The sequence below is a fragment of the Mizuhopecten yessoensis genome, unplaced genomic scaffold, assembly GCF_002113885.1.
Source record: "Mizuhopecten yessoensis strain PY_sf001 unplaced genomic scaffold, ASM211388v2 scaffold4001, whole genome shotgun sequence".
NCBI lineage: Eukaryota > Metazoa > Mollusca > Bivalvia > Pectinida > Pectinidae > Mizuhopecten > Mizuhopecten yessoensis.
In genome coordinates, this window is record NW_018405326.1 from 415,682 (window position 1) to 430,506 (window position 14,825).

Below are 14,825 nucleotides of genomic sequence, written 5' to 3' on the forward strand. Positions count from 1 at the left end.
GAGTCATAGTCTGGGGTATTGGCTCTAACCGATCACCTGGCAAGTCAACCTCAATATCACTTCCCTCGATTAAAACTCTATAAAATGTTGCAAATCCCATTGGAACAAGTTCTTGTACTGTGCCCCTACCTTTGCCGTCAATTCGAACAGAATCCCCAATGTTTACGTCAGCCATGTTGTAGTAGGCCTATACTATAGTAGTAGTAGTAGTAGTAGTGCGTAGGAATACGACCTAGTTCCCACGGTGTCGCGCGCTCATTTGCATCTTTATTGCACACGTTCAATATCAATTTTATTGCACCCCTTTATTGCACTTCAGAAGCCTTATATTATATAATAAAGTGTTATATACTTTCTTATATTGAAATAAGATCTGCATCATTCAAAGAGTGGTTAGCTGACATGCTATAAAAATGTAGGAGAAAATCTCTGGATAAAAAAAAAAAATACTGAAATGAACAAAGGGCAATAACATTTGCAAAATTCGTCGAATCAAAATTCTTTTCACGAAAACACAACAACATATCATGATTATTTAGCCTACAAAGTTTCAAAGAAATCTGTCAAAAAATGTAGGAGGAGATCTCCGGACAAAAATTCAAATACTAAAATGAACAAAGGGCAATAACTTTTGGAAAAATTGTCAAATCAAAATTATTTTAAGGGAGACACAACTTCATATCATGATTATAATGTATACCAAGTTTCAAAGAGATCCATTGAAAAATGTAGGAGGAGATTGCCGGACAAACAAAAGTTTACGCCGGACGGAATGACAGAGCCATACGATAACACTCCTGTCAAATTTGAGAGGCGTATAAAAATGATTTGCGTCTCCAATAACACAATACTCTATAGCTGACAGAGAAGGACAACATTATTATTGGAAATCTTCAAATTTCCGAACAGATATAAGCTGCAGCACCTTCAAATACATCTCCCTGCTTTTCTGGAAAGTTCATGATGAAAAACCTTCCTTAGGTATGTGCTCAGAGGGATATCTACCTGTATGCATGTTTCAGAGGTCGACATCTATGACCTTAGCCACCTGGGAAGGCCAGAGACTTAACCAATACACTGATCCTTCATATCGTTTTTAACACATAACACATACCTGACGGTCATACTTGCTGGAACCAAAGCATATTCCTCACGACTCTCGGTGAATGTGCCAAACAATTTCCCAGACACAGCACCCTGCTGAGGGGAGATGTCCACGTCTGTTGATAAGGCACACTGTCGGACTGCTGTCGGAGTTGTTGGTTCAGGCGGACCTACAACCAGTGAACACGATTGAATGGAGGGAACACTCAGACCAGAAAAGGGCTAGGGGACACTACTTTTAATTGAAGTTTATTTTTTTATGTCTATTATAAACATTCAAGAATTTGTGTCATGTTTTTCTGAACAAAAAGGTTTTTTTCTGGCTGAACACGGAGAACAACTGTACCTGTCTTAGGTGTGACAACAGGTGGTAACACCACTGGTCCGCTGGGTTGTGATTCAGAACAGTCACCCAGGGTAACAGCCCTTATATTCTGACTCTGTATGCTTGCAAAGTTTTTGAATCTGAAATGAAGAAAATTTGAGCAATGAATTCATGGTTTAAGACAGCAAGGTTGACGTTTTAATCGAGTTGAATTGCAAACCGCTTGTTGCAAATAACTTTGATTTATATTGAAAAATATCAACTCGTTGCTCATATCTGTTTCATAGTGCTATATCATTCTGTTCTAATTTAGTATAAAATTTGAAGATCATTTTCCAGGTTGAAACTAAATACAGGATTTAAATCAAATGAATACCCTAAGTTGGACATACTAAAACAAGACCTACTTTCCGTTGATGGTAATGTCGGAGATACAGCCAAAGAAGGGAGCTGTTGCACCAACAGAGGATTCAGGCACGGAGAAGTCGGTGCCGCCGAAGAAAATAGGTCGCTGGGTAATAATTTCCTCTTCTAAAGATTGTGTGGGGTTCTCAATGATCTCCTTGTCATCAATGTTCATCATTAGTCTGAAAAATTAAATACATATGTATATATCAATAAGATTTTCCAAAAACATGTGTACCAAATTCTGAAACAGATAATTTAGCAGATAACAGACTGATGAGAATTGAAGGAGAGGTAAGTGGTAAATTCAAATGATATTTAAAACAAAAACCACTTTCCTCCATCAAATGAAAAATATAAGACTGAAGTTGTTTTATCAAACAGTTGAATTAAGGATAAACATTTGGAGTTATAAATAATGGTCTCACTTTCTGCCCATCTTCATTATAGAGATGTAATGCCAATTCCCGTCATTGTAGGTTTTCACTTTGCTCTCCAGACGCGTGAGGTCGCCCCCGGGGTCAGCTGTAACAATGATCTTACCCATGGATGTCGACACGGAAAACACAGTATTCTGTAATAGAGAAGAAAAAGTTGTTTGAATACCTTTCTATGTGGACTTCCAGGCTTGGGCCCATTAATGGCTCCATTTTTAACTTCAATGTACAATGATCTGACCCGAGTATGCCTTAATTAAGCACTGAATCTTCCGAGAACTTGTCCCTAGCCGAGGCGGTAGGGAGCAGATAGTATTGTAACGGGGTGGCAAATACATGTGATTTTTATGAAGGTAATGTTGACAGCTGGTTAGAGCGTAAGTACCTGATTATTATCTGAGGTATACATAAGCAGACTGGAGTTAGAAACAGTCTTCATCCTGAATGTAACATCAAAGTTGACACCGATGCTATCCATTGGTATGGCAATGTGGCCCGGAATGTCTCCTCCAAACGTCGCTGTTCTCAGCATCTGTAAAAATATTTTAATATAAATGTTAACGATAGGAAAAAATAATGAATAATATAAATTGAAGTCTCATTGAGGTATCTTCGGCAGTTTGGATATTTCAGTTTTGACTTATAAGATTGTAATTATTATGAAACAAATACGATCCATGAAAAGATCAATATAAAAGACAAGGAACCAGTTTTCTATACTGTTTATGGGTAAATTTCCCCGGGATGAAAAATGTACCATCTCTTATAATTTTCTTTCGAGCTGAAAAATATACTGATTTTCTGCAATTTTTTTTTAAATGATTTCTCCAATCAGAACATGTTCTTGTATTTGAAAACTGATTAACAAAATGACAAAACTTTGAAAAGTGTAGTTCTATACATTCAGAAAGGATTACTTGTATGTATATTTAATATATGTGTTAATAAAAAGTTTTGAATTTTATGATGTAAAGGTCCTCATGTAAAATGGGTAAAAATCTCCCCCTAAATCACAAAGAATGTAAAATGTCCCAAACTAAATCTCATATTAGTCCCTGCTAGGTCAGTAATTATGATATCAATATGTCACTATTTCAGTGATTAAGGTGGCCATTATTTTGGGAGGACAGATTGTTCCATGCTAGCTCCAGTCAGTATTTTAGGGGACAGATTGGCCCTTTTTCTATATATATCCTTGTCCAGGTATGCAACCACTTTGGCCAAATTATACGGAATATTGAGGCTCCAATGTGTACACAATAACAACAACATACAACATTTGTATTATATTTGGTTCCTCCACTTAATGTCACTACACGTTATGTCCACATAGTATGAGGCAAATTTTGGACGTATCACATTTGGTTCCTCCCCTTCATGTCAATACACGTTATGTCCGCATAGTATGAGGTAAATTTTGGACGTGTAACATTTGGTTCCTCCACTTAATGTCACTACACGTTATGTCCACATAGTATGAGGTAAATTTTGGACGTATCACATTTGGTTCCTCCACTTCATGTCAATACACGTTATGTCCACATAGTATGAGGTAAATTTTGGACATATCACATTTGGTTCCTCCAATATAGTAATGTCCACACATTATGAGGTGAACTATGGACGTGCCACACCTACCTGTTCTGGACATCCTCGGACAACACCCTTAGCCTCATTGTTGTTGATCAGATCCCACACCGTACTATCAAACTGAACATCCTTGATGCAGCCACGGAAACCCTCAGCACTCACATATCTTAAAAAAATATAAGACATTAAAATGTTTATTAGATACCTGGTAAATAACAGACTAGAAAGGACCCTTACCTGGAAGATCTGTTTAAGCCAGTGGCTAGGCTTAACAGCAAGCACAAGAAAATTATAGTGTGTTTCATTTTAAATTGTGCAGTACTTTAGATAATATGGTACGGAAAAGTGAAAAAATGGTAAAGGCTCAAGAAAATAAAAATAAACAAATTCAGTAACTCATAAAATGTCACTAAAACTACCTTCTTCATTATATCTGTGCATTTTTCAAGATTTACGTCCCGTAACAAACCACTTAGAAGTAGAACTTTTTTGGAATGGAGATTCAAAAGTAAAGTAACAAACATCCTTAAAATGTGTATAAAAGACAGTATTTCTATGCTCCGTAACAGACAGATGCAGGGCTACTTTCTATGTTCCGTAACAGACAGATGGAGGGCTACTATCTATGTTCCGTAACAGACAGATGGAGGGCTACTTTCTATGTTCCGTAACAGTCAGACGGAGGGTTACTTTCTATGCTCAGTAACAGTCAGATGGAGGAGATGGAGGGCTACTTTCTATGTTCCGTAACAGACAGATGGAGGGCTACTATCTATGTTCCGTAACAGACAGATGGAGGGCTACTATCTATGTTCCGTAACAGACAGATGGAGGGCTACTTTCTATGTTCCCTAACAGACAGATGGAGGGCTACTTTCTATGTTCCCTAACAGACAGATGGAGGGCTACTTTCTATGTTCCCTAACAGACAGATGGAGGGCTACTTTCTATGTTCCGTAACAGTCAGACGGAGGGCTACTTTCTATGCTCCGTAACAGACAGATGGAGGGCTACTTTCTATGTTCCGTAACAGACAGATGGAGGGCTGCTTTCTATGTTCCGTAACAGACAGATGGAGGGCTTCTTTCTATGTTCCGTAACAGACAGATGGAGGGCTTCTTTCTATGTTCCGTAACAGACAGATGGAGGGCTTCTTTCTATGTTCCGTAACAGACAGATGGAGGGCTACTATCTATGTTCCGTAACAGACAGATGGAGGGCTACTATCTATGTTCCGTAACAGACAGATGGAGGGCTACTATCTATGTTCCGTAACAGACAGATGGAGGGCTACTTTCTATGCTCTGTAACAGTCAGACGGAGGGCTACTTTCTATGCTCCGTAACAGACAGATGCAGGGCTACTTTCTATGTTCCATAACAGACAGATGGAGGGCTACTTTCTATGTTCCGTAACAGACAGATGGAGGGCTACTTTCTATGCTTCGTAACAGTCAGTTCGAGGGCTACTATCTATGCTCCGTAACAGTCAGATGGAGGATTACTTTCTATGTTCCGTAACAGTCAGACGGAGGGCTACTTTCTATGCTCCGTAACAGTCAGACGGAGGGCGATTTTCTATGCTCCGTAACAGTCAGACGGAGGGCTATTTACTATGCTCCGTAACAGTCAGACGGAGGACTACTTTCTATGCTCCGTAACAGTCAGATGGAGGGCTACTTTCTATGCTTCGTAACAGTCAGTTCGAGGGCTACTATCTATGCTCCGTAACAGTCAGATGGAGGTTTACTTTCTATGCTCAGTAACAGTCAGATGGAGGAGATGGAGGGCTACTTTCTATGTTCCGTAACAGACAGATGGAGGGCTTCTTTCTATGTTCCGTAACAGACAGATGGAGGGCTTCTTTCTATGTTCCGTAACAGACAGATGGAGGGCTACTATCTATGTTCCGTAACAGACAGATGGAGGGCTACTATCTATGTTCCGTAACAGACAGATGGAGGGCTACTTTCTATGTTCCGTAACAGTCAGACGGAGGGCTACTTTCTATGCTCAGTAACAGTCAGACGGAGGGCTACTCTCTATGCTCAGTAACAGTCAGATGGAGGGCTACTTTCTATGCTCTGTAACAGTCAGACGGAGGGCTACTTTCTATGCTCCGTAACAGTCAGACGGAGGGCTACTTTCTATGCTGCGTAACAGTCAGATGGAGGGCTACTTTCTATGCTCCGTAACAGTCAGATGGAGGTTTACTTTCTATGCTCAGTAACAGTCAGATGGAGGGCTACTTTCTATGCTCTGTAACAGTCAGATGGAGGGCTACTATCTATGCTCCGTAACAGTCAGATGGAGGTTTACTTTCTATGTTCCGTAACAGTCAGACGGAGGGCTACTTTCTATGCTCAGTAACAGTCAGACGGAGGGCTACTCTCTATGCTCAGTAACAGTCAGATGGAGGGCTACTTTCTATGCTCCGTAACAGTCAGATGGAGGGCTACTTTCCATGCTCCGTAACAGTCAGATGGAGGGCTTTTTTCTATGCTCCGTAACAGTCAGATGGAGGGCTTCTTACTATGCTCTGTAACAGTCAGATGGAGGGCTACTTACTTGACTGGCATGATGAGCTCGTTGAATCCTCCTATGAAGATGTCGTCTGTGTAGGAGAGGGAGGCTAGTGTACCCGGCGACCTACCCTCTATTCCGGCTGTAACATGAACCATAGGTAAACAGCTGGAGGTGAATCAACAATTTTCAAAGCTCAGGTGCCCTCCAAACAATTTAACATTACATTAAGATACTACTTTGTAACAAAGCCACCATGTGCCCAGTCCAACTAGGGCATTTTAAAGGGGTTTGGCTTTGTATCCAGGGAGACATAATATATAGTCAAAACAATTAAAAACATTTTTCTTACATAGTAAGTGAAGGATGTGAATTTGACTTTGAAATGCAGCTCCCCTTAAATGTATGTGTAAAACAAGGTATTGTCATCCCAAATAATTCAATAATACATCAACATGTATTGATAATGAAGTCACTAGCGCTAAGTGTTCACGGCCATCTTTACAGATGTATGAACAGGTAAAACCCTATATCCCTTCCTACCTCAATGATAGAGGGTTCCAAAACATCAAATGCAGGAACATAAATGAGCACCATGACACTGTCTTCTAGATTTATAGTGTTTCAAAAATAAAAATGTTCAAACGAAAAAATGTGCTGATAAAACCTACCTTCCTCGTCGACTCTCAGGAATCCTGTCTGTTTGTCCCGAGCCGCTTGGATCTTGTGCCATGCACCGTCGTTGTAAGTCTGTACTGTCATCAATTTGGCAGGCATGCCTCCCAAGTCATACTGAAAGGATATCCTGCCATCACGTAGTTCAATGGAGCTGAAGTCACGCCCCTTCCCCATAAAGAACAGAAGCCCGTTACTAGCATAAGTCTTGAAATGCATGATGATGGTGGCCTTCTGTTGGGGACGGAAGTTAACTTCTCTGGCACTTACTATGGCATAGCCGTTACCATTGAAGCTGAAGCCATTGGATTTTTCCTCAACCAGAACATTCCTGTAAATTAATAGTATTCTTATGTCACTTGAAACAGCGATAGTGGATACTGTTCATCATTCATAATTTGAGAGGTCATTATTTTTTCTGTAAAAGGGTAGGTCAAGAACTGAAGATTTAACAAACCTTAAAATTGAAGAAAACTTTTCGTAAAAATTCTTTAATTACTGATACTTTACCATTCTCCATTAGAAATGTAAAAAAAATCCAACTTTCAGACACTGTAAGTAATTTACTCGGCTTATTATTTCCTTTGTCTTACCTTTCTATGGCTCCAATGTAGTTATTGTCACCGTAAACAAAGTTCCAGATTCCCATTGGTTGACTGTCAAATGCCACACCCTCCATAGCACCTTCGTAATAGTTGGAGCCTATGACTGTCCTCGGCAACTGTCAACAGAAATAGGTGACTGAAGTACAGACCACAAATATCACCCGAGTCAGGCAGGTGACTCAATACCTTTTCATATCCAATCGGGATCTTGAACAGCAGGTGTTGAGAAGCATGTGTGCTATCCACTGCACCATTGATCACCCTAGATCTTGATCTAGATATACTATATCGTCATCATACCCGATTACCCCAGATCTTGGTCTAGATATACTATATCGTCATCATACCCGATCACCCTATATCTTGGTCTAGATATACTATATCGTCATCATACCCGATCACCCTAGATCTTGGTCTAGATATACTATATCGTCATCATACCCGATTTCCCTAGAACTTGATCTAGATATACTATATCGTCATCATACCCCATCACCCTAGATCTTGATCTAGATATACTATATCGTCATCATACCCGATTACCCTAGATCTTGGTCTAGATATACTATATCGTCATCATACCCGATCACCCTAGATCTTGGTCTAGATATACTATATCGTCATCATACCCGATCACCCTAGATCTTGGTCTAGATATACTATATCGTCATCATACCCGATCACCCTAGATCTTGGTCTAGATATACTATATCGTCATCATACCCGATCACCCTAGATCTTGGTCTAGATATACTATATCGTCATCATACCCGATCACCCTAGATCTTGGTCTAGATATACTATATCGTCATCATACCCGATCACCCTAGATCTTGGTCTAGATATACTATATCGTCATCATACCCGATCACCCTAGATCTTGGTCTAGATATACTATATCGTCATCATACCCGATCACCCTAGATCTTGGTCTAGATATACTATATCGTCATCATACCCGATCACCCTAGATCTTGATCTAGATATACTATATCGTCATCATACCCGATCACCCTAGATCTTGGTCTAGATATACTATATCGTCATCATACCCGATTACCCTAGATCTTGATCTAGATATACTATATCGTCATCATACCCCATCACCCTAGTTCTTGATCTAGATATACTATATCGTCATCATACCCGATTACCCTAGATCTTGATCTAGATATACTATATCGTCATCATACCCGATCACCCTAGATCATGATCTAGATATACTATATCGTCATCATACCCGATTACCCTAGATCTTGGTCTAGATATACTATATCGTCATCATAAGTTGTCAGCATTTATGGAATGAAATAGTCTTGTAGTAAACACTTACCATAGTCGTACTAGGCACGCCTCCGAGATAGAACTTGGTTGTGACAGGGTTCAGTTCCAGTACAGTAAATATTCCTGACGAGTTGCCACTTGCCTTGTCACTCTCCACCCCGACACCTACGTCACGCTCCAGTGTCAGAGTGCCCGTCTTACCAATCCTATACAAGCACATCAACAGATTTATTATAAATTCAAATAAAATATCCTCAACAGATTTATTATAAATTCAAATAAAATATAATATCTCTATATTATCTGACTAAAGATCAGATAACTCTAGACAGTACACCATATTTACACAGTAAAGAAGGAAGTAGAATTAGTAGGGGGTCGACTCACCGCTCAGCCACAACCTTGTACCACTGGTTGTCATTTACACTCCATGGGTGGCTGATCTCTGCGGCTCCTGTCCCCAGGTCATATTTAAACATAACTCGGCCGTCGCGTAGTTCCAAGGCCAGAAAGTCCTGCGGAAGGAAAGTTGAAAATGAAGAAACATCAGACCAACTCAAAATAGCTAACACAACCAAAATTAATGTCCCGCTGAAACTGCTGGGATAAATTTGTAATAAAATCAAGTTGGATTTTAAAGTTAACTAAATATGAATTTCCTTACCCGTAAGAAAAATGTTTCCCATCATTAGATTATATACTTACGGGATCAGGTCTGTCCGGGATGAATTCTGCCCCAATGTAGGCCAGCAATGCGTCACTCTGCTGGGTACGGATGTAGGTCGTGAGGCGACTGTATGACCCAGCCAGGTCAATATCTGGTGGGTTTCTCAGGGCAACTGTTGTGTTGCCAAGGAACTCCATTCCAACACGGATCTGCAAACAAAAACATAGAACGTTTCATCACAATAAGTCTTAGATGGCAGAAACTTGCATACCAGTAGGGAGAAAATTAGAAATGTTACCCAGATGCTAATTTATATCCCCACATGACTGCTATACCAGAAAAATTGCAATACGTCCTCCTCCTCCATACTCACAGTCGAGTCCAAGCTCTGAAGCGAAAGTTAAACTGGGGCGAAAATTTACCGAACAAACAACAGTGCTACCCCTCAATCTTTATCAACGGAAACAACATGGTCACACGTGCACAGGTTTGTTTGATGGGTAAGATATGTGTACAGTTGTGTAATGTTTTGTTAAAATCAATAATTGTGTCTATAGGGTAACAGATAATTACAGCGAGGCCCATAAATCTTAGTTAAGTTAGAGAGATGTGCAAGGCATCCAAAGTATCATTTATATCAGGGTCCAGAACTAGAGTAGTGTATACCGATAGACGGACAGACGGAAGGACAGATAACATGATTCTGGTGTACCCCTCTAATTTCATTGCAGGGGTTAACTTGTGGTAAAATGAACAATAGATGTGGTGACAATGTCAAATTGAATTATTCCGTACACATGTTAGAGTCTAATTACTAAGAATGTTATACAAGTCAAATGAACATGATTATCTCACCCTGTTTGCCTCGTCACGTGCCAGTATAATCTTTTCTCGCAGTTCTGTGATGTTACCCATCACACTGTCACGAAGACTACGCACATTCTTGGATTGTGTTCCAACCAGCTCAATCAGGTCCATAATCTGTGGCACTTTCTCCTTGACATCCTGGGCTGTAGGTAAGAAAACATTATCAAACTCTTATTGTCCTGCCCAATTTTATTTTACTGCAAACAATTGCTCAACACCTTGACTTCTAACCACATCTATTGAAAAACTTTGATGAACTTTGACCTCTTAATTTAAATATCAATGGAAATACTTACTCTGCTGCTCTGCGTACTGCGTGTTTTTTTTCGTCTTGGTGTTGTCATTGAAGAGTTTCTCAACCTTTGCTTTGTTTGAGGGCAAGTTTCTGATGATGTTTTTGACCTTATTCCCAGCGTCTGCAGTCATTTGACTAGCTGCGTTGGCTAATGTTATAGCATCTCTGGCCCTCGTACCAACTGTATCTGTCAAGATACCATAGAATGTCATCAAATGTCTCACCAATATTATCAGTTAGGTAGCAAAGTCATACAAAGTCGATAAAGGTCTGCAGTATTTATAGTAGTATAACATGTACTGCAAGTCACTTTATTTTGCATTTGTGTACCTTTTAATGCATCATCAATTCCTGTGTACCTTTTAAATATGTCATCAATTCTTGAATTTCTTTTAAATGCATCATCAATTATTGTGTACCCTTTAATGTTTCATCAATTCTTGTGCAACATTTAATTGTGTAAGCACTAAATCCATATTGGCATTCATAAACATATCTTACTAGGGAAATCTTTTTGAAACAAGAGTACCGCGTATACCAAGTTTCAAAGAAATCAGTCGAAAAATATAGGAGAAGATTGCCGGACAACAAAAGTTTACGCCGGACGGACAAACCCATATCATAATACTCCCGTCAAATTTGACGGGCATATAAAAAGATTTATGCCACAGTCAGTTAGCATACATCCTTACCTCTACACATATCCTCAATTTTGGGAATGAAAGTGAAAGTTTCCATCTACTTACTGGATTCCAGTGGAGGCAGTTGTATGTTGACGTTGTCAAGTCGGTCCTTCGCTTCCTGGTTGGTGTCCTCGACCTTGTCGGTGTTGAAGGTCGCATCCTCCAGTCTCTCCTGCAAGTCTGAACACAAAACAGGCAAATTTTACACTTTTCATAACCTAGGCAGTGTTTATTCCTTGAAGCGTTTTGTTGCATTTCTCGTAAGTAATCTACTAATAAAAATGTCTTCCACAGTAGGTTAACATGTATCTCCATTGAAAAGCTACCTACCCATGTCGGTTTCTCTAAGTTTCTTTTCGGCAGCTTCAAGGAGTTCAGCACTCCTATTCCTGTGGTTGGCAGACACATCCCCAACACCGAATGACTGCAATAGCCAAGTTGGAAAATACTTTATACATAGTTCTTTATAAGATATTTGAAAAAATATCAAAGTTTGAAGCATAAACCAACAACATAATTATACTTGTCATTCATTTAATTCCTCCAGCACTGTAGGTGTTAAACGTCGTAGTTTAGTTCTTCAATTTTAGCATGTATATTCATAACTTTAAATACACTTTATATTTTAATTGGTGTGATTAGAATTCAATTTAAAATATCAAGAACAATAATTGTTCCCTATAAACTGATACTTTAGACGTTGATGAAGTAGCTCTATCTATGAGTACGATGTTCACCTTAACCAGTATTAGTATATTTCCACACCCATACCACATAAGGTTTTAGTACTGTATATAACCAGTGATAAGCCCGTGCTTGGTAATAAGACCCCCCTCCCCCCCNGAAAATTTGTCAAAGCAAAATGTTTCAAGTCATTCTCAAATCACATTCATTAAACAGCCAGCTTAATTAACGGAAAACTTAAATAGAAGAAATGGAAATTTGTCCCTTAAAAATCTTCAGTTTGGTTTTAAAAAGGTCAAACATATGAAAATGTTTCTTGTATCGTATCATATAATTCATTTCGAGTTTTCAAGCCAGGAGAAGCTTAAGAAACATGTGATTGGGTCATTTGAATTTTGAAGTTGAGGTTAAACACAGGGTGGTATAAGATTAAAATAACATGTAGATTTAAAAACTGTTTGACTAAGGGGAACTAACTCTGCAAAGGGATGTGACATTTTGATATAGGCTACAACAAAAACTTATTTCATATATCTGTAAATACCCAATATCTACAAATTGTTATTACAGATTATATTTATATACATTTTTATACCTGGTATACAATGTGTAAATTTTGATACAAGGAAATGTTTTTGGCTGTGGTATGTTGGAAACCAGAAATATACCTACTGGTACATACTGGTATTAAACTGTAGTGTTTAATATTATACCATCAAGAGGTCTAAAAGGCCTGTAAATCTTACATAGTACATTTTTAATTGGTAAAACTTTCCATCATTAAAATGTGAAAAGTGGACCAAAAGTTCAGATATTATTTTATTATAAACCAATACCCCAAAGTGTGTTGATTTCACCGTATTGAATTAAATATTAATACAGTGCTACATTGACTATGGGATATATTTCAATGCAGACATATTTTTTTGTCATCAGGTTCCTTTTCTGCAGATCAAGCATCTGCATCATTATTTACTGTATATTTGGAATCTTCCAGGAGCTTATATCAAAATTGATTTGTAATTTATTAGCCAAAAATTTGTTTACAAAAATAGAACCAGGTTGAGAAAACAATACTCTACGGCTGCATTCTGTTAGTGCAGTAGGTACAAGTTTAATTATACTGGAATCCACAACAGGAACAAGATACAGACAATGACTAGGTTACAACAGCAGTGAGACTGTAATCCTCATTGTCCGTTAGATCATCGTTGCTAAGGGATGCATGCAGCACTGTCCAATTGCTTACTGCTTTTAATTTCTAACAGACTATTTTTTTCTTTTACTATCGTTGCATGAAAATGTCACATAAAACATGCTGCCCTGACCAGATAATATCAACAAAATGTTTTAAAGGGGTAAACCTTGTTCTTATCACTTTACAAAGCAGTTTAATCCTGTCATAACACTTCAGCTTACAAATCATTCACCACTTAGTTTGTATTCAATGTAAATAAAGAAAATCAAATCGGACCAGACTTCACCATGCCCATTAGTCGGTCTCTATTCTACTGGGGCCACAAAGGCTCATGGGAAGAAAGGAGTCGGGGGATCCTTATTAGGGGCTAGGCATGTTATTATGTGTTTCTATTATATTTAAGGGTTTTTGATGTTCACCACAAATTTTGTTTCTATTCTAGATCTATGTTGAGTATGGTACGGAATACATATTGTGTAACCTGTCTAAACCAAAAACCTGCATAAACCTACATCATTTTAATCTGAAAGGCTTATAGACCAGGCCTTTAACCCTTTCACCACTGTAGACCATAATGGACTCACCCAGATAAATGTATGATAGAGTCTACTAAAGTTACTTAGGGGTGAAAGGGTTAAGTTGATCTCACTGTACATTTTGGAATCCTGTCTACACCAGACCCTCTATAAGGTCCAATTGTATACATGTCTATATAATCCAACCTGCATTATCTAAAAACCTGTGTACTCTGAACAAAAAAGTGGTCTATGTGATGTTTGGTTGAGACAGGTCTTACTTTAATATGTCGAATGGAGGAAACAGCTCTGAAATTTTAATTCATAAATAATTTCAAGAATCAATCCAGGTTTTGTGAAGACTGTCCCAAATTGAACGTCTGTCACACTGCTGGATTAGGGGTTAATGGGAGAGCTGATGCCTCCAGGGGTTATGTCAGTAGCTACGGTATGTATATATAATGTGTATAAATACGAGTCCTTACGGGAGTTAGGAACACCTGAAATGAAAACCCCACAATTAGTCTAAACGATGCCATACAATCAACCATAGTTAGGTCGCAAAGTGGTGATGATGCCACTCTCTCAACCAAAAATACTTCATATACAAAGCGTGGACAATTCCATTCTCTCAACCAGATATTCTTCATATACAAAGCGTGGACAAAGTCATTCTCTCAACCAGAAATACTTCTTATACAAAGCGTGGACAATGCCATTCTCTCAAGCAGAAATACTTCAAATACAAAGCGTGAACAATGCCATTCTCTCAACCAGAAATTCTTCATATACAAAGCGTGGACAAAGTCATTCTCTCAACCAGAAATACTTCATATTCAAAGCGTGGACAATGCCATTCTCTCAACCAGAAATTCTTCATATACAAAGCGTGGACAAAGTCATTCTCTCAACCAGAAATACTTCTTATACAAAGCGTGGACAATGCCCCTCTCTCAACCAAAAATACTT

General features: G+C 38.7%; 1 protein-coding gene across 2 annotated transcripts in view; it reads right to left on the reverse strand.

Annotated features, from left to right (window-relative positions):
• LOC110448329 (laminin subunit alpha-like) overlaps nucleotides 1–14,825 on the reverse strand; it is a 92,541-nt gene that overhangs the window by 14,141 nt on the left and 63,575 nt on the right. For both annotated transcript variants that reach the window (XM_021494505.1, XM_021494504.1), the window contains 16 exons: nucleotides 11,790–11,883; nucleotides 11,523–11,639; nucleotides 10,778–10,963; nucleotides 10,470–10,624; nucleotides 9,653–9,823; nucleotides 9,335–9,462; nucleotides 8,997–9,153; nucleotides 7,652–7,779; nucleotides 7,055–7,389; nucleotides 6,429–6,525; nucleotides 3,910–4,027; nucleotides 2,657–2,803; nucleotides 2,263–2,408; nucleotides 1,837–2,016; nucleotides 1,451–1,569; nucleotides 1,115–1,274 (listed from right to left, as the gene is read on the reverse strand). In XM_021494505.1, coding sequence (XP_021350180.1) covers nucleotides 1,115–1,274; nucleotides 1,451–1,569; nucleotides 1,837–2,016; nucleotides 2,263–2,408; nucleotides 2,657–2,803; nucleotides 3,910–4,027; nucleotides 6,429–6,525; nucleotides 7,055–7,389; nucleotides 7,652–7,779; nucleotides 8,997–9,153; nucleotides 9,335–9,462; nucleotides 9,653–9,823; nucleotides 10,470–10,624; nucleotides 10,778–10,963; nucleotides 11,523–11,639; nucleotides 11,790–11,883 — 2,438 coding nt within the window. The remainder of the gene's footprint in view (nucleotides 1–1,114; nucleotides 1,275–1,450; nucleotides 1,570–1,836; nucleotides 2,017–2,262; nucleotides 2,409–2,656; nucleotides 2,804–3,909; nucleotides 4,028–6,428; nucleotides 6,526–7,054; nucleotides 7,390–7,651; nucleotides 7,780–8,996; nucleotides 9,154–9,334; nucleotides 9,463–9,652; nucleotides 9,824–10,469; nucleotides 10,625–10,777; nucleotides 10,964–11,522; nucleotides 11,640–11,789; nucleotides 11,884–14,825) is intronic.